Source organism: Mirounga angustirostris, unplaced genomic scaffold (genome assembly GCF_029215605.1).
Source record: "Mirounga angustirostris isolate CCGP_5_RB_7025 unplaced genomic scaffold, mMirAng1.0.hap1 SCAF_16, whole genome shotgun sequence".
NCBI classification, from domain to species: domain Eukaryota; kingdom Metazoa; phylum Chordata; class Mammalia; order Carnivora; family Phocidae; genus Mirounga; species Mirounga angustirostris.
The window spans coordinates 13,812,308-13,831,893 of NW_026991724.1; the positions used below are offsets into that span (position 1 = coordinate 13,812,308).

General features: G+C 43.5%; 1 protein-coding gene across 1 annotated transcript in view; it reads right to left on the reverse strand.

Annotated features, from left to right (window-relative positions):
- Positions 1-19,497, reverse strand: part of TAT (tyrosine aminotransferase) — a 47,713-nt gene extending 28,216 nt beyond the window's left edge. The window contains exons 1-4 of the mRNA XM_045890307.2: positions 17,825-19,497; positions 17,431-17,585; positions 15,601-15,771; positions 1,560-1,689 (exon numbers count right to left, since the gene is read on the reverse strand). Coding sequence (XP_045746263.2) covers positions 1,560-1,689; positions 15,601-15,752 — 282 coding nt within the window. The 5' untranslated portion in view covers positions 15,753-15,771; positions 17,431-17,585; positions 17,825-19,497. The remainder of the gene's footprint in view (positions 1-1,559; positions 1,690-15,600; positions 15,772-17,430; positions 17,586-17,824) is intronic.
- Positions 19,498-19,586: the final 89 nt, after the last annotated feature.

The window sequence follows — 19,586 nt, forward strand, 5'->3', positions numbered from 1 at the left end:
ACCCTTGCATGGAAACCTGAAAGAGGAGTCAGTTTGCCAAGCAGACGAGCAAAGGAAGCCTGGACTCACTGCCCTGCAAACCTCCTGGCCTCCAGACCTGAGGCTAGCTGGATTCCTTCCCCTCTTTACAAGCTGATTTTCAGTCCCCTAGAACACGAGAGCAGCTCTAGTTCCCTATCTCTCTGCCAGAGCAAATATTGAGAAATGTCCAGCTCAATGACTTCAGTGTTGCACCTTATTGCATGTGCCACAGAATGGATCCATTCCCCCACCCCCGGCTGCCCAAATGAGAATCATGTGGCCGAGGCGAGACAAGTCCCAGTAAATCAGAGTGGGGAACAACGAGGGGCTGCCGAGGAATGCAGACGGTGAGAAAAGAACAGAAATGCGACCAGAGACTGATCCTGCAGTTTCCTGCACACCAGGGCGAAGGGAGTGCATGCAGAGATGGTGATGGAATATTGCCTGATGTCAGGTCAATAATCCATCCCTGCAAGATATGTGAATGCCAACTGTCTTCCAGGAACCCGTCTCCTTTCTTTAAAAATAATGAAAATAACAAGCACACACAAGAACATACATCAGCGTTTCTCAAGAGATTTTGTATATGACCAATCTAAGTGACCAATAAATTTGCTTACAAAAGTTAGATTTTCACTGCTCTATTGATTTTTTTTTTTAATATTTTATTTATTTTTCAACAGAGAGAGAGAGACAGCGAGAGAGGGAACACAAGCAGGGGGAGGGGGAGAGGGAGAAGCAGGCTTCCCGCTGAGCAGGGAGCCGGATGCCGGGCTCGATCCCAGGACCCTGGGACCATGACCTGAGCCGAAGGCAGACGCTTAACGACTGAGCCACCCAGGCGCCCCTCTATTGATTTTTTTAACTACCATTAAGTTCGCACTTAGATGTCAGTGAGCCCTAACATGAAAATTATTAACTGCGATGCTTCAAGTGTCTTGCAAATATTTGATCAATGTGTTCCTGGCTTGTGCTTATGCCAAAGTGTGGACTCTGGGAAAGTGTATATATGTCTAGCTCTTTTCACGTTCGTGCATTTCTGAGGGCAGGGGCCATATCTGTTTAACTTGTTTTATACAGTGCTAGGTCCATGCACAGGGAATACTTAATTCAATTTAATCAAGAGGCAGATGCTTATTTCCAAGAAGGGGTTAAAATAAGAGCACATTCACACATCTCAATTTTTTAAAAAAACTCATAAAGCATATGTAATTTACAAAGTGCCGAATAAATCAGACCAAAATATACATCCTAACTAATAAAAATGACGGGGTGCCTGGGTGGCTTAGATGGTTAAGCGTCTGCCTTCGGCTCAGGTCATGATCCCAGGGTCCTGGGATCGAGCCCAGAGAAGGACTCCTTGCTCAGCGGGGAGCCTGCTTCTCCCTCTCCTTCCTGCTCCTGTTCTCTCGCTATCTCTGTCACACTGTCTCTCTCTAATAAATAAATAAAATATTTTTTAAAATAATAATAATAAAAATGACAATTTGGGCAAACTCATATATTTTGGCTTGTTGGCACCGAGTGACAATTCTCACCTGGGGACAATGACTGGGGTCTGAGGTCGGCAGGGTCAGAAGAAAATTGCAGCAGAGCCGGAGAGCTTCAGCTTCCAACTGTTCTGCTCCATGCATCTTCAAGTCATGTCTATCAATGATTGTTTCCTCTCTTTAAAAAAAAAAAAAATTTCATGGTTGTGCTTCCCCTCTTGTGCACAATATAGGAGGATTCAGGTGCAAAGGTATACAAGAGAAAATAAAATAAACTAACACATAGGACTTATTATTTTAAAGATTTATTTATTTTAAAGATTGAGAGAGCGTGAGTGGGGGGAGGGGTAGAGGGAGAGGGATAGAGGGAATCCCCAAGCAGGCTCTGCACCGACTCGAGGCTCCATCTCACGATCCTGATTCACGACCTGAGCCAAAATCAAGAGTCAGAAGCTCAACGGACCAAGCCAGCCGAGCATCCCTATAGAGAACTTATATGTCAGTCTGAATTCTAGGTGTTTCATATATATTAACTCATTTAATTCTTACAACTACCCTATGAGTTCAGTTCTGTTACTATGCTTACTTACAATGGAGAAAAAATTTTCACTTCACTGAAGGAAACCTAGGTCCAGAGAGATTAAATATCTTGCTCAAGTTTACAGATCTTTCAGGTGGTGGATCTGGGATTCAAACCCAGGTAGTATGGCTCCCAGAGCTATTGTAACCACTAATCAACGACCAGAAAGAACTTCAAGAACATGCCAGTCACCTTTATCTTTATCATGAGTGGCTGTGGACTTGGATGCTTAGTAGGTGGTACAATTAACCTCAAGATTTCTTAAAAACCACAGCAAAGGGGCACCTGGGTGGCTCAATCGGTGGAGCCCACGACTCTTGATCTCAGAGTTGTGAGTTTGAGCCCCATGTTGGTTGTAGGGATTACTTAAAGATAAAAATCTTAAAAAAAAAACAAACAACTTACTTTATCAGGTGTATTAATGTGTATGTCATGTGCATTTTGGTAACATGATAGTTAATGGAGACTCCCTCCTGAAAGCTTCGGGACCTCTGATGATACCCAAGCTATTTCTCCAACTTTTTCCAAACATCTGGTACCTACAACAGCCTCCTCCATATTTGATATCCGAGAGGTAACTTAAACTTAACACGTCCCTATTAGTGAGACCAATCAGCACTAACTGCTCTAAACAATCTCCAGTCTCAGTGGCTTAACGAAATTAATGTTTATTTATCAAGCACGTAAAGTTTAAAGCAGGCATTCATGGTTGGGATTTCTATAGGAAGCTTTTTTCCAGCAGTGATTCAGGGATCCAGACTCTTTCCATCTTGTGGTTCTGACATTTTCACCACATAGCCTCAATGATAACCTGCTTTGGGGGAAATGGAGGTAGGGAAGACAGGGAGTGAATGTAGAAAAGGCAGAACCATTCTTTTTTTAAGTTAACATATAATGTATTATTTGTCTCAGGGGCAGAGGTCTGTGATTCATCAGTCTTATATAATATTCAGTGCTCATGAGATAGGTTACAACATATACCCTCCCCAATGTCCATCACCCAGTTACCCCATCCCCCTACCCCCTTCCCCTCCAGCAACCCTCAGTTTCTTTCCTATGATTAAGTCTCTTATGGTTTGTCTCCCTCTCTGGTTTCATGTTGTTTCATTTTTTCCTCTCTTCCCCTATGATGCTCTGCCTTGTTTCTTAAATTCCACGTATCAGTGAGATCATATGATAATTGTCTTTCTCTGATTTATTTCACTTAGCATAATACCCTCTAGTTCCACCCATGTCATTGCAAATGGCAAGATTTCATTTTTTGATGGCTGCATAATATTCCATTGTATATATACACCACATCTTCTTTAGCCATTCATCTGTCGGTAGACATCTGGGCTCTTTCCATAGTTTGGCTATTGTGGACATTACTGCTATAAACATTGGGGTGCAGGTGCCCAATCAGATCACTACATTTGTAGCTTTGGGGTAAATACCCAGTAGTGCAATTGCTAGGTCATAGAGTATCTCTATTTTCAACTTTTTGAGGAACCTCCATACTATTTTCTACAGTGGCTGCACCAGCTTGCATTCCCAGGGCAGAACCATTCTTAATGGTATCAAACTGGAAGTGACGCATATCATTTCCTCTTAAAATCTATTGGTAAGAACTAGTTGGATGGCCCCATATCTATTACATTCTCCCCTGAAACCTAGTTCTCCTTCAGGCTTCACTTACTGAGTGAAGTAATATCCCCATTTGGATTGGTTATCTATTAATGCAAAACAAATTGCCTCAAAACTTAGAGGCTTAAAACAACAATAAAAATTTATCATCTCTCACAGTTTCTGTGGGTCAGGAATTCAGAAGCAGTTTAGTTGGGATATTCCTACTCTTGTGGGAAAGTTTTGAGTTTCTCACCATTAAGTATGATATGACCTTTACATTGTTTTACACATACTCTTCATCAAGTTGAGAAAACTCCCCTCTATTCTAGGTTTACCAGAGTTTTTATCATGAATGGGTGCTGGAGTTTATCAAATGGTTTTTCTGCATCTATGGATATGATCACGTGGCTTTTCATTAATCTGTTGATGAGATAGGTTACATTAATTAATTTTCAAATGCTGAACCAGTCTTGCATACCTGAGATAAATCCCACTGGGTCATGGTGTATAATTCTTTTTATACATTGTTGTATTCAATTTGCTAACATATTGTTGAGAATTTTTACCTCTGGGTTCATGAGAAATATTGGTCTGTAGTTTGTCAGGTTTTGGTATTAGGGTAATGCTGGACTCACAGAATGGGTCAGGAAGTATATCCTCTGGTTCTATCTTTTGAAAGAGATTAGAGAGAACTGATATACTTTTCTTCCTTAAATATTTGGTAGAATTCACCAGTAAGCCCATCTGGGCTTGGTACTTCCTGTTTTGGAAGGTTATATATTGTTGAGTCAGCTTCTTTAGGAGATACAGGCCCATTCAGATCATCTATCTCTTACTATGTGAGTCTTGGCAGATTGTGTCTTTCAAGGAATCGGTCCATTTCACCTAGGTTATCAAATTTGTGACCAGAGAGTTGCTCATAGTATTCCTTTATTATCTTTTTAATATCCATGGAATCTGCAATGATATCCCCTCTTTAATTCCTGATCATGCTGAGCAGGGAGCGCGATGTGGGGCTCGATCTCAGGACTCCGGAACCATGACCTAAGCTGAAGGCAGATGCTTAACCAATTGAGCCACCCAGGTGCCTCTATTTCATTGATTTCTGCTCTAATTTTTATTTCTTTTCTTCTGCTTACTTTAGATTTGTTCTTCCATTTCTAGTTTTCTAGAGTGGAAGCTTAGATAAGTGATTTTAGATCAATCTCTCTTGGTGAATGTTCCATGTGAGCCTGAGAGGAATGTGCACCCTCCACATTGGTTGGATGAAGTAGTTTATAGATGTCTATTATATTCCTAATCTTTTTCTTTGTACATAAGCATAAATATAATCTCTATGTGTATATATACATACACATACAAACAAGTACAATTTGCGTAAAGTCCCCTGAATATACAGGTAAATTTGCATAGCTATAATCTGATGGTATACTCTACGCATTAAGTTTTTTTTAATCACACATTTTCGTATTTTACCTTAACCTGCATATTCATGACTTTAATAATCCAAACTATTGACATATGCTTGGAAAACTTTACCTCTGCCTGAGTACTACCACTTTCCAAAGCGAGGAAAAGGGAAGCCAGAATCACCAAAGAGACTCTAAGCACTATGGAGAGCATTAATTTCGCCATATTCTATGACTCCTCGAGGTCATATTAGGGGGAGCGTACTAGTTTACTAGGGCTGTGGTACAAAGTACCAAAAACTGGGTTGCTTAAACAACAGAAATGTATTGTCTCAGAGTTCCAGAGGCCAGAAGTCCCAGATCAAGGTGTCCACAGGTTGGTTCCCTCTCAGGGCTGGGAAGGAGAATCTGTTTCATGCCTCTCCCCAGCTCATGGTGGTTTACTGGCAATCTCTGGCATTCTTTGACTTACAGGTGCATCCTCTTGCTCTCTGCCTGCATCTTAACATGTGACTCTCCCTGTGCACCTGTCCGTGTCCAAAATTTCCCTCTTAATAAGAACGCAAGTCGTATTGGAATAGAGGCCCACTCTACTTCAGCAACTAATTACACCAGCAATGACCCTACTTCCAAATAAAGTCACATTCTGTGATACTGGGGAGGGAACACAATGAACCCAGAACAAGGAGCAAATAGGAGGGTTGGTGTGACAAAATGGAAAGATATAACAGAATCCGGGTTCCAGTCTTAGGCTGTCGACAAGCTATTGCTGACCTTGAGCAAACTGGGCAAATAAGGGAGATCCTATAGATGATACCAAAGCTTCTCTTCCGATCCTGTTGTTCTCAAAATAGCATTGCTGTGGGAAGACTTAAAACGTAAAGTTTTAAATTAGATGTTGGGGGCGCCTGGGTGGCTCAGTTGGTTAAGCGACTGCCTTCGGCTCAGGTCATGATCCTGGAGTCCCTGGATCGAGTCCCGCATCGGGCTCCCTGCTCGGCGAGGAGCCTGCTTCTGCCTCTGACCCTCCCCCCTCTCATGTGCTCTCTCTCTCTCATTCTCTCTGTCTGAAATAAATAAATTAAAAAAAAAAATCTTAAAAAAAAAAAAAAAAAAAAATTTAAATTAGATGTTGGATTTGAAACAAGCCATTAACTCAAAAGAGAGCTTTTGAGAGGACTGTAGAATGAAGAGGCCCAGGACACAAGGGGCAGGGTCCCTGGGACTGGTTTGCAAGAAGAGTTGCCCTCACCACACACAGTGTCACAGGACCACTGCCTTCAGGCTGTAATCATTTCCAGCCTTTTTGGAGTTGCAACACCCAACACGTTACGGTTGTTTATTTGATTTCGTGACACTGCCCATTACTCTCCACCTCCCCAAAGCTTCCCTCTCCCCCAGCCCCAGCCCAAAGGAATGGCCAAACATGGACTTACTTTTAAAAGTTAATTAGGTCTTGCAAATTTTGTCACACCCTAAGATAATTCTATCCCCTTTGTCAAGGATATAAAGAAAAGCAGATGGCCACTGGGCACAGAAATGGATGGAGGAGAGAATACTTTGGACCACCCAAAGGACCATCTTTAGGAAATTATAAATTATTATTTTTTAATACCACCTTACACTATTTTAAAGTACTTTCACAATAGGAAGTATATAAATTTGGATGTGAAAGTTACTGGAAAAAAATATAAAACACTAACGTTATTTGGAATAAAGGGTTATAGATATATGGGTGGTTTTTTATGGGTGATTTTAATTTCTTCTCTACATCTTTCTTTATTTCAAATATTTCTACTATAGTAAGTGCTAATAATCCAAAATAATAATATTGGCTTAATTAATTAATTAATTTATTTATTTTTAAAGATTTTATTTATTTATTTATTTGAGAGAGAGCACATGAGAGGGGGGAGGGTCAGAGGGAGAAGCAGACTCCCTGCTGAGCAGGGAGCCCGACGCGGGACTCGATCCAGGGACTCCAGGATCATGACCTGAGCCGAAGGCAGACGCTTAACGACTGAGCCACCCAGGCGCCCTTATTTATTTATTTATTTATTTATTTATTTATTTATTTATTTTTTTTTTTTTTTAAAGATTTTTATTTATTTATTCATGAGAGACAGAGAGAGAGAGGCAGAGGGAGAAGCGGGCTCCCAAGGAGCAGGGAGCCCGATGTGGGACTCGATCCCAGGACCCTGGGATCATGACCTGAGCCGAAGGCAGACGCTTAACCATCTGAGCCACCCAGGCGCCCTTATTTATTTATTTTTAAAGATTTTTCATTTATTTATTTGACAGAGAGAGAGAGAGAGCAAGAGCCCAAGCAGGGGGGAGCAACAGAGGGAGAGGGAAAAGCTGGCTCCCCAATAAGCAGGGAGCCCAACACGGGGCTCCATCCCAGGGTCCTGAGATCATAACCTGAGCTGAAGGCAGTCACTTAACCACTGGGCCAGCCAGGCGCTCCAATAATATTGATTTTAAAAGATTAAGTTTATTCCTCCAGTAAACAAAGGTTTATTGAGCACTTACTACATGCCAGGCACTGTCAGAGCAGTAAGAAAACAACAGCTCCTGTAGGGCTTCTGTTTGGGGGAGGGGTGAGTGATAATTAGCACGGATCACTTGTTCGTCTGTGTAAAAGTTTACTTTGAGCAGATTTTTGGGGGTAGGTGATATAAGGGGAGAGGGGGGTCACATGTGCCCCCCAAGAAGGAAATCATGCTGAATAGAGAAGTCAGAAGGTGGTGAGCAACACCCTTTGTGTCCAGATTTTACTGGAAACTGGTTCTTGAAGTCAGAGCTCCACCCTCCCTGGTCCCAGGCTGCCTCTTGTACTCAACTGCCTTCCCGGGGACATTGTGAAACCAGAGCTGGGAATCACCCACACGTGGGTGCTACTGGTCAAGGTGGCGCTAAGAACAGGACAGGGCATTCTGCTGACGTCAGTGTGCAGAAAGTCAACAGCTGATGCAGGTGTCGTTCCTGGGCAGGCCAGTGGGTTCTCTCTGAGTCACCTCTGAAGGCAACCGGCTGGACATTTAATGAGATGAAAAGATTGAAGGAACCTGTTTTTGGTTATTGCGCATGTGTTACTACCGATGTCCTAAGATTCTGAGAACTGCTAGTGTTTGCTAGCATCCCACAGACTTTTTCACTGAACACTATAATGGAAATGATGATGCTCAGAGGGCAGAGGGCATTACCAAGTGTGCAAAGCCCTGGAGAGGCCCAGAACAGAGACAGATAATTACCCAGGACTTTGATTTGCTAGGGCCATGTTTCAGACATGGACCACCAGAGTGGCCCTTCGAGAAAACAAAGTGGTTACACCCATCAAGACACAAAAATATCCATATTCCCTGGAGGGAAAAATGAAACAAGACAACCAGAGAGGGAGACAAACCGTAAGAGATTCTTAATCTCAGGAAACAAACTGAGGGATGCTGGAGTGGTGGGGGGTGGGAGGGATGGGGTGGCTGGGTGACGGACACTGGGGAGGGTATGTGCTATGGTGAACTCTGTGAATTATGTAAGACTGATGAATCACAGAACTGTACCCCTGAAACAAATAATACATTATATGTTAATAAAAAAAATCCATATTCCCTGACCCCAGAAATCCCACTCCTGAGAATTTATCCTAAAAAAGTAAACTATTTCTGCATTAGCTATAATACTGTAGCACTGAAAACATCCTAAGTGCCACAGCTGGGGAACAGCTAAATAAACTGTAATAACAGCATTCGTTTAATGAATACACATTATAATAACTAGTATAATCACAATTGTAAAGGTATATATGCCATCATAGAAAAGTGTCTGTATTAGTTTGCTAGTGCTGCTGTAACAAAGTGCCCCAAACTGGGTGGTTTAAACAACAGAAATTTATTGTCTCACATTTCTGGAAGCCAAAAGTCCAAGATCAAGGTGTTGGTAGGATTGGCTCCTTCTAAGGGCTGTGAGGGAAGAGTCTGCTCCAGGCCCCTCTCCTGGGCTTGCCAAGGACTGTCCTCTCCCTGTCTCTTCACATGGTCTTCCCTCTATGCATGTCTATCTCTGTCTTTAAATATCCCCTTTTTTTTATAAGGACACCAGTCATATTGGATTAGGGGCCCACTCTAATGACATCATTTAACTTGATGACCTCTGTAAAGACTCCCTCTCCAAATAAGGTCACAGTCTGAGGTACCAGAGGTTAGGACTTCTATATATCTTCTTCATTCCTCCCCAGAAAGACATAACAGTGTTTTATGACATAACGATGTTTTATGAAATAATGCTAAGAGAAATGATAACAATAACAAATTCTCATTTGACATTTTCTATGTCTCGGGTAGTGTTATAAACACTTTAAATATGTTAACTCATTCAATCTTCACAGTACCCCTATGAGGTATTAGTATCCTCCTGTTGCCAATGAGGAAATTGAGGCATAGCAACGTTAAGTCATTTTCTCAAGGTCATGTAGCTAGGAAGTGGTGGAATCAGGCTTTGAATCCAGGCAATTTGGATTCCTCCTCATCATATTTCAAAATGGTATGTGTTATATTTACAACAGTATTAAAATATGGAAAAAATATATATATTTCTGCAAAGTTTTAATAGAATATGCAAAAATGAAAGTAGTTTATAATTATGAGGGGTTATTTTTTATGATGTTATGTTACTTTTACAAATAATACATACACATGCATTTAATAGACTTTTCTTAAAAACAAAGAATGCTTTGAAATGTCTCCACGATCTGAGAAAATTCTTAAGGATACCATACATTAAAAGATTAGTGATGGGGCGCCTGGGTGGCTCAGTCAGTTGGGCATCTGCCTTCGGTTCAGGTCATGATACCAGGGTCCTGGGATCAAGCCCTAAGTCGGGCTCCCCGCTCGGCAGGGAACCTGTTTTTCCCTCTCCCTCTGCCACTCCCCCTGCTTGTGCGCACTCTCTCTCTCTCTCTCAAATAAATAAAACCTTTTTTTTTTTTTTTTAAAGATTTTATTTATTTATTTGACAGAGAGAGACACAGTGAGAGAGGGAACACCAGCAGGGGGAGTGGGAGAGGGAGAAGCAGGCTTCCCACCGAGCAGGAAGCCCGACGCAGGGCTCGATCCCAGGACCCTGGGATCATGACCTGAGCCGAAGGCAGACTTAACGACTGAGCCACCCAGGCGCCCCAAATAAATAAAACCTTTAAAAAAAAAAAAAAAAGATTAGTGATAACAACCATCAGGGATAGTCAGCCTCCACAATGCCGCCAGTGATCCTTGCCTCCCAGTGGTCATGCCCTTGCATGGTCCTTCCACATGTAATAATGGTTGACCTGCGTGACCGATGATTCCACTAAGAGGTGACAGCATGTGACTTCCAAGGCAAAGGTCAAAAAAAACCCAAAAACATTGCAGCTTCCACTATGGTCTCTTGGATCTCTTGCTCTGGGAAAAGCCAGGTGCCATGTCTTGATACCCAAGCAGTCCTATGGACAGCCCCACTGAAGAGGAGCTGAGGCCCCCCAACAGCAGCAGCATTAACTTGTCCACCATGTGAGTGGATGACCTTTTGAGCAGATCCCCCAGCTAGATGATGGTAGCCCTAACCAAACTCTTGGCTGAAGCCTCATGGCAGACTCACGAACCACCCAGCCAAAGCACTCCTGAATCTCTGACCCACAGTGCCCACCTCCAAGATGTCCACAGCCTACTCTCTGGAAACTGTGACTTTGTCACCTCATGTAGCAAAAACAACTTTGCAGATATGATTAAGAATCTTAAAATAGGAAAATTGTCCTGGATTATCTGGGTGGGCCCAGTGCCTGGAGCCTGAACTCTATCCTGCCTGGGCTCTAAACCTTTTTGTTGGGGAGGGGGAGGAGAGCTCTAAACCTTTTGCAATCTTTTGAAATGGTAGCTACTGTAGGAGGGGTGATTCTTAATTATGGAGCCACTCAGGCGCCCCATCACTAATCTTTCAATGTATGGTATCCTTAAGAATTTCCTCAGATTGTGGAGACATTTCAAAGCATTCTTTGTTTTTAGGAAACAAAATTAATTAAGGAGCTTACACTGAGAGGCATTCCCTAGGCTGTGAGGATTCAGCCTGCCCTTGATAATTTCCTTTCCTCTAGAGAAATGGGTGCTTGTGGATGACGTACAGAAACTATTTTTTGGGATGCCTGGGTGGCTCAGTTGGTTGAGCGACTGCCTTCAGCTCAGGTCATGATCCTGGAGTTCCGGGATCGAGTCCCGCATTGGGCTCCCTGCTTGGCAGGGAGCCTGCTTCTCCCTCTGACCCTCCTCCCTCTCATGCTCTCTCTCAAATAAATAAATAAAATCTTAAAAAAAAAAAAAAAGAAACTATTTTTTATTCTATTTTGTAGAGTATTAAAAATTATTCAATGCTTGGAAATGAAGCAGGAGATAACTTTGTGTTTTCAATGTTCTAAGAAGCATTGTGGAGCAGGCCCACCCCAAAAGTACTGATTCTCTAGTGGTAGTGTGCTTTTGTTGGACTTATCACTGGCTCTTGATCCGGGCTCAGGTTCTGTAAACGTGGATGCTCTTTTGGATTGGTCGATTGCAAATGCTTTTTGGAAACGAAAGATTGAAGGGATTTCTTGTCTAGTAGAAAGAATAGCTTCAAAGTTTATAGCTTATGGTCCTGTAGGTTGGGTGACCAACTGTTCCCATTTACCTGGGGACGGAGGGACTTCCCAGGACAAAGAACTTTTAGTGCTAAAACCAGGACTGTCCTGGACAAACCAGGGCTATTGTTCATCTGACACGCAAGACATTAGCTAGTTTGGGAGCTGACTTGACCATCTTCTTTTGATGTGTTGTCTTCCATTGGCTGGAAATACTTTGGTCTCTCCCATAGGCCTCTGAACCAGTTTTCTCATACTGCTGTTCTGCCATTAGTAATAAACAATCCAAATTAATAAATAAAACTAAATAAATAAAAAGGGATAAATAAATCTTTGACATACACTTTATATTTGTGTAAGAGTCATGCTTGTTAGGGGTGCCTGGCTGGCTCCGTCCATGGAGCCTGCGACTCTTGATCTCAGGGTTGTAGGTTCAAGCCCCACCCTGGGTATAGAGATTACTTAAAAATAAAACTTAAGGGGTGCCTGGGTGGCTCAGCTGGTTGAGCATCTGCCTTCGGCTCAGGTCATGATCTCAGGGTCCTGGGATCGAACCCTGCATCGGGTTCTCTGCTCGGCGTGGAGTCTGCTTCTCCCACTTCCTCTCCCTCTGTGATCTCTCTTGCTCTCTTTCAAATAAATAATAAATAAATAATAATAATAATAAATAATAACTAAAATAAATAAATAAAATAAAAATAAGACTTAAAAAAAAGTCATGGTTTTTAACCATTTTAAATGAGCACTTCGACCAGATAAGGGGTTTCTTTGGTGAGGGGCAGTGGAGTGATACTGAGGAGAGCAGGCCCTGGGGAGGCTACTGGAAAAGCTGTTTCTATTTTTCATCCCTTTAATGCCCTCTCTCTTGAGCCTATAGATACGCTTAAGTCTCTTTCTTCTAGAAAAACCATCCCCCCTTCCTCCCTGCAATGGTCCTGGCTCCTACTCTTCTTACCCAAGAGTGCAGTCTGGCTCCTTCCTAGCAAGAAGGAATCATCATCCTCTCATGACCTAGTTAAGGTCACTTTTACAGTTTCCAATCTTGGATTTACTTACTTCTCTGTAATAAAAAATGTAACCAAAAAAATCTATAGCACCAATATCTGATAGTCATTGGGGACCTGATGTTCTTTGAGTGTTCTTCGGTGAGCATTTGACATTCTGTTCCGCAAGCTCTCGGCCACCTGGCCACTTAGAGATCACCTGCTCCTTCTTGGTTGATGGAACTAAATACCTCCTTAATATCACTCAAGTCCACGCCTTGTCGTCCCCCATGCCAAGGCCTCAACGTGGGCCAGCTCTCCTTCCAAGACATTCTAGAATGTTATTTCTATCACTTCCATTTAAAGCCATCTCTGGTGGCTCTGCATGACCTGTAGTCATAAACCCAGCATGCACCCCAATATACAAATACGGTTGACCCTTGAACATGGGTCTGAACTGTGCAGGTCCACTTACATGTGGATGTTTTTCAGTAAATACAGTACATCATTGTAAATGTATTTTCTCTTCCTTATGACTTTGTTAATAACATTTCTTTTCTTTCACTTACTTTATTGTAAGAATACAGAATGCAATATGCATAACATACAAAACATGCGTTAATTGACTGTTATGTTACCCTTAAGGCTTCCAGTCAACAGTAGGCTATTAGTAGTTAAGTGCTAGGGGAGTCAAAAGTTATACGCAGATTTTCAACTGGGCAGGGACTTGGTAGTCCTAACACCTACGTCATTCAAGGGCCAACTGTATTTATTTGTAAATTTATTTATTTATAAATGTATTTATAAATTTGTTTCTAAATTATATCTGTATACCATTGTACTAACACGTTACTTATATTATAAATCACGTACAGAGAAAGAAATTCCCAAAAAGGTAACATTTACACATTAAAGCTCTACTATGTCCTTCCTATCCTGCAGTGGAGGTTGTATGCCCTTGCTTGGAACCCACAGACCCGTAGCAATAAGCCCAAGTCCATGTGGCTGACTTTCAAGGCGGGTCATGATCTGGTCCCTGCCCCTCTCTTCCCTTTACTTCTTCCCTGTTCCTAGTGCTGGTCCAAGTGGAAGGATTGGAATCTGAAGCTCCCCAAGCCTGCCTGCTTTCTATTTGCTGCCCCCTCCCACCTTTGTTTAGAAGGCTACCCCTTGTCTTTGCTCCCCAAGCCCCAAACCCCTTTGTCTTATTTATTCCTAAAAGCACTCCTTCCTCTGGGAAGCTGTGTTTTGGAGGCTTGGGCCACCCTCCATACCCCATGTACACCCACGCACAGCTTTTCCTTTGCAATATCATACAGTATTTCCCTCTCTGCCTCTTAGAGCTGTGAGCTTTCAAAGACAGTCCCAGGGGCGCCTGAGTGACTCAGTCAGTTAAGGGACAGACTCTTGATTTCAGTTCAGGTCATGATCTCAGGGTCATGAGACTGAGCCCTATGCAGGGCTCCGTGCTCAGTGGGGAGTCTGCTTGAGATTCTTTCCCTCTGCCCCTCTCCCTGCTCGTGTGCGCACGTGTGCGTGCATGCATGCTCTCTCTCTCTCAAATAAATAAATCTTAAAAAGGAAAAAGTCTCATTCACCAGGAGTCCACAGTGCCTGATAAACAGTAACAGTGACAGCAATAACAGCTAATACTTTTATAGCATTAATATATCCTACAACCTCTTCAAGTGTTTTATACATATTTACTTGATTTAATCCTAGGAGATGCATACAGATCCCTATTCTGTAAACAAGGACACCTGGGCACAGAGAAGTTGAGAAACTTCCTAACGTCACTTACATAGTATGCAAAGTTCAAGGAATATTGAACTAAACTGAACTGTGTGCTTTCTATCACACCTGTGATGAGAGAAACAGTCACCCAGGCCCAGGTGAGCAGGAAACGCTCAGGCTGAGGAAAGGGAAGATGGCGCAGTCGTTCCAGCCTGAGCCTGCGCTGCCCCCTGCTGGCCATCTCTGCCCTCGCTGCAGACTTAACCCCATCAGAAGTCCCCTCTGCCACCTGAGCTTGAGCCTGGAGTCTGGCGCCCAGCACAGGAAATTCTAAGAGGGAGAAGGAGCCAGGAGATCATGCAGGGAATATGCAGGGATTGCCCGTGGATCCACACACCTTAAGGACTGTCTCCCTTGGCTGGCTGCATGAAACCACTCAGAGTAAAGAACAGAATTGGGAAAGTAAACCCATCTGCCCCCAAACTGCCATAGAATGTACCCAAAACCAACAGGAATGTTTACTTTTTAAGTAAAAACTTAGGTGAGTATTTGGATTAGTCTCACATTAGGCTCTCCTTTAGGATGGAAAACTGAATGCTAATTTATATTAATAAATTAGTTCTCAAATGGGATGCCTCATGGAACTATTAAAAAATGCAGATGCGCAGGCTTCGCTGCGAGCCTGCTAAGTCAGAAGAGGCTGTGTATACTTCTTCTCCTCAGGGCTGGCCTCTCGCTACATTTTCCCAAACCCACAAATCTCTAAGACCATTTAGCACCTCCCTTTCCCAGTTTAAGTGAAGGCAATGCCCTTCCATTTGTGCCTCCGGAGAAAATTACATTATTTCACAACTCTAAATTGTAATCGATGGCAATACAAAAAAAAATTCGACTATAGACATGGAAATTCTATCTTGTCTGATAAAGGTGCAACTGATTTTCCTTTCCCTCGTTGCAAGTAATCAGTTTTGCCTCCTTCGTACACTCATTTCATTATTCCTGGCCTATCCTGGGTGTGTTCTTCAGATTTTCTTTTGCACTTATTGCAACATCTGCCTGATTCCCTCAGTGATTACTGAGTTAAACAAAATGTTTAGCATGTGTCCGTTTTATATCTGAATAAGAGTTGTGATCTTACCTTTTCGGAAAATTTTTCTTTAATACACCAATGGCGAGTACTTTCCTTTTCCATTTTTGGCCGTCTTCTACTGGTGCTCTTTGCTTTGGTTGAACATTCGGGGGTTTCCTCAGAAAAGGGCTCCTGCCCTTGTAACCATCCACCATATGCATAATGTCTGTCCAAGGGTTCCTGGAAGAAGGCAGAATAACCAGAAGATTTTATACTTCTAACTAAGTGTAAAGAAAGGTCAGAACATTGGTTCCGAATCTTTTCTACAAAACTGAAAAGAACACACACGAAACTAAAATTAAATAAACCCATCAGTTTTTCATTGGGCTCTAACTTAGCTACCTTACTTACTCCTTCCTTACTTGTATAGTTGATTGATTTATAAAAAGTTATACATAGCTGGAAACTTTTATTTTTAATGCATCTTATGCCATCTTGTACCTTATGCAAGACGTTATGGAACATACAAGGTCCCTGTCAACCTTCTCAGAACACAGATTCATCTATAAGAACTAATGTTATTTATCCAACAATTAGTTATTGAGCACCTTCTATGTGCCATGCATAATGGCAAAAACATTGTTCCAGGGAGTTGACAGGCTAGAGAGACAAACAATACAAATAAATGTTAATTTTCAAATATTGGGACCAACAGATAAACTGCATGTTTTGAACCAAAATTGCAGTAAATTTGCGATTCAAAAAAGTTCCCTCGTCAGAGAAAGGAGAGGCCAAGATGAGCTAGAGTCATGGAAGCTACAATAGTTATCTTTTGCTGAGTAACAAATCCAATCCCTCTCCACACTCCCATCCCCCCACTCCCCGCCAACTCAGAGGCGTAAGACAACCATTTACTATGCTCATGGATTCTGTGGGTCAGGAATTTGGAACGGCCCGGTGGAGATGACTGGTCTCTCCTTCACAACAGTAGGAACTGAGCAGGAAATCCAAAGACTGGAGGTGATTCAGAGGCTAGGGTTGGAATCAACTGAGCGCTCATTCACCAACCTCTGGCGGGTGACATGGGCTGTCAGCTGGGACTGCAGCTGGGGCTAACAGCCAGAACACCCACACATGGCTTTTTCATGTACCCTGGGATTCCTCACATTACTGTGACTGTGGTCCAAGAGGGAACATTCTCAAAGAGCCAGGGGAAAGCTGCATGGCTTTTTATGACAGGCCCTAGAAGCCATTTTGTCCCTTTTGGCACATTCTATTCAGGGCTAGCTTCACAAGACGTGACCTGTGCAGTCACTCAGGACTCCACGCTTAAAGCAGCCCTACACTTGGTTTAACGCTCTGCTGTCACCATATTGAAATTCCTAATAACATTTACACAAAGGGCCCCATATTTTTATTTTGCACTGGACCCCACAAATTATGTAGCCAGCCCTGAATCTCTTCATCCAGGCAATCTCAAAGGACTGCCTAGGCTCCCAGGGTGGGGATACAGACTTTCCATCTTGATGGGGCAGTGGCATGGTTCTGGAAGAGTATGTGGGACTGGAAATATTGTTGGGACCTTTTTTAGAAAAGGCAATCTGCCATAGACAGTTTATGGAGAAGTTAAGGAAAGACTTTCCTCCACAGCCTCCCACAAAGATATATCCAGGTCATCCTTGTTCCACAAAGCATCCTAAATGGAGTAAAAAAGCAGTATGTATCTGTCCATCCTTCCATTCAGCAAATACTGACTGAGCACAGAATGGGGAGTGTTTACAGATGACTCTTAGAGACCCTGCCTTCAGTTGACTTGGTATTCAGAGTGATGGGGTCTGTGAAGGGAAAAGAGAAAACAAAGGGTGAAGCACTGTTAAAAAAGAGAAAACAATTGGGCACCTGGGTGGTTCAGTCGGTTAAGTGTCTGCCTTCAGCTCAGGTCATGATCCAGGGGTTCTGTGATCGAGCCCCACATCAGGCTCCTTGCTCAGTGGGGAGCCTGCTTCTCCCTCTCCCTTTGCAGCTCCCCCTGCTTGTGTGTGCTCTCCCTCTCTCTGTCAAATAAATAAATAAAATCTTAAAAAAAAAAAAAAAAAGCCCAAAATGGAGCCATTGGCCTCTCCCAACAGAAAACCAGTAAGTAGTGGATCAAGGTAAAGATACAAAACAAAACAAAAACAAGGGACACAAAAAGGTGGGGTGGTAAGGGTGTTGGTTTATTCAAAAAGAGTGTTCCAGGGGCCCAGAGGGAAGATCTGAGAGAGGCAGCACTTTGCGACCTCACTAACCATACCGTGTCTGCCTCCTGGATGGCCACAGCTGTCCCAGGCTCAGAACAAGGTGCTGCTCACATAAGTATTTGTGGGAGGCCCTAGGATTTGGCCCACAGTGCTTCTGCAGGATGACGTCTGGCAGGTAGGTCTGGTGACTTCACCCTTCTGGATTTCCTCCTACCTCACTCACCACTTCTTAATCCTTTAGCTCTAAAGGTCAGATTTCCCTGGGCCTCTGCCCAACGTCTTCCTCAGCTTTCTAACTTCCTCCCTCCTTAGGGGGAGCCCTTTTATTCCCACAGAGCATCTCTGCGCCCCACCCCCACTCATTCATCTATCCCTTTGCAACTGGACATCTATCTACACTTGGATGAATCATAGCCACCTCAAATTTAGCATGTCCAAAATAGAACTCTCCACTTTTCCCCACACCCCGTTCCCTCCAGTCTTCCTATTTCAGTAAGCGGTTGCCTCCACCACCCTCACTCCCCCACATCCAAACCATCCTTTAAGTTCTGCCTCCAAACCACAACCCGGATCCACCCACTTCTCACCAGCAACTGAGCCACTATCTCCCCTCACTCGGGTTGCTTTGGCAACTTCCTAATTTATCTCTTGCCTCTACCCTTGGCTGCTTGTCATTCACCCTCTACACAAAAGCCAGAGTGGTTTTTTCAAACCATAAATCACCGGCGCCTGGGTGGCTCAGTCGGTTAAGCGTCTGACTCTTGATTTCCGCTCAGGTCAGGATCTCAGGGTTATGAGATCAAGCCCCTTCGGGCTCCATGCTGGGTGTGGAGCCTCTTAAGACTCTCTCTCTCAAAAAAATAAATAAATAAATGAAAAGTAATAATAAAAAAAATAAAACCGTAAATCAGAGTAGCTCGCGCTCTTGCTCAAAATCCTTCAATGTTTTCCCATTACTTTCAGAATGAAAACAACTCTTCACGATGGACACCCTACGCCACCTGCCTGCTCCACCTCACAGTCTCATCCTATCCCCACTCATTCCCCTGGAACTTTGTTTCAGCTCTCTGCATTACCCAGCTTCTCTTTCCAGAACATTCTCTCAGCTATCCCCAAAGCTGCCTTCCAGGACTCAATTCAAAGGTCCCTTCTCAGATCTGCAGAAAGAAACCTGCCCTCCTCAATTTTAGACATTGTCTCTTTCTTCGTTTAGTGCCCTTTCTCTCTTCCCACACACGCCAAAAGGGAAACGCCACGCAATGAGAGTTCACCACTGTACCTCCAAGGCCTGCTAGGGTAGGTGCTCACGTATATTTCTCTAAAGGATGAATTAACAGACGGCAGTTTTAGGTTTTTAAATATCCTTACTTGGCAAAAGGAAAAGATGCCTATTCTGTGTGGTTAGTCATTTTTAAAATAAAGTTGGTAAGTCCAGGGCCGTTGCAGATGAACTGGCCTCAAGCCCCCTGAACAACACAGTTGTAAAGGAGAGCGGGAGACCGAGGAAGCGAGGGCGGGCCAGTGGAGGGGGAGACGACTGGGCGGCTGGAGGGGCAGGAAAAATGGTTGGGCGACTGGATGAGCACGCGACGGGAATGCACACCCGAGGGGCTGGTGAAGTCCCGAGCTCGCTTCCCTATGCCACCCACCTTCCAGGGTCACGGAAAGGACGTTCCAGGGAAGACTAGGCGCGGCGGGCGGGCGGCTGTGCGCTCCGCCGGGCGCAGAGCAGCGAACCACTCGCTTCCCCAGCCCCCAGCCCCGCACACGCTCCCCGCGCGCCTGCACGCCGGCCACGCACAGCCGCGCCCCCTG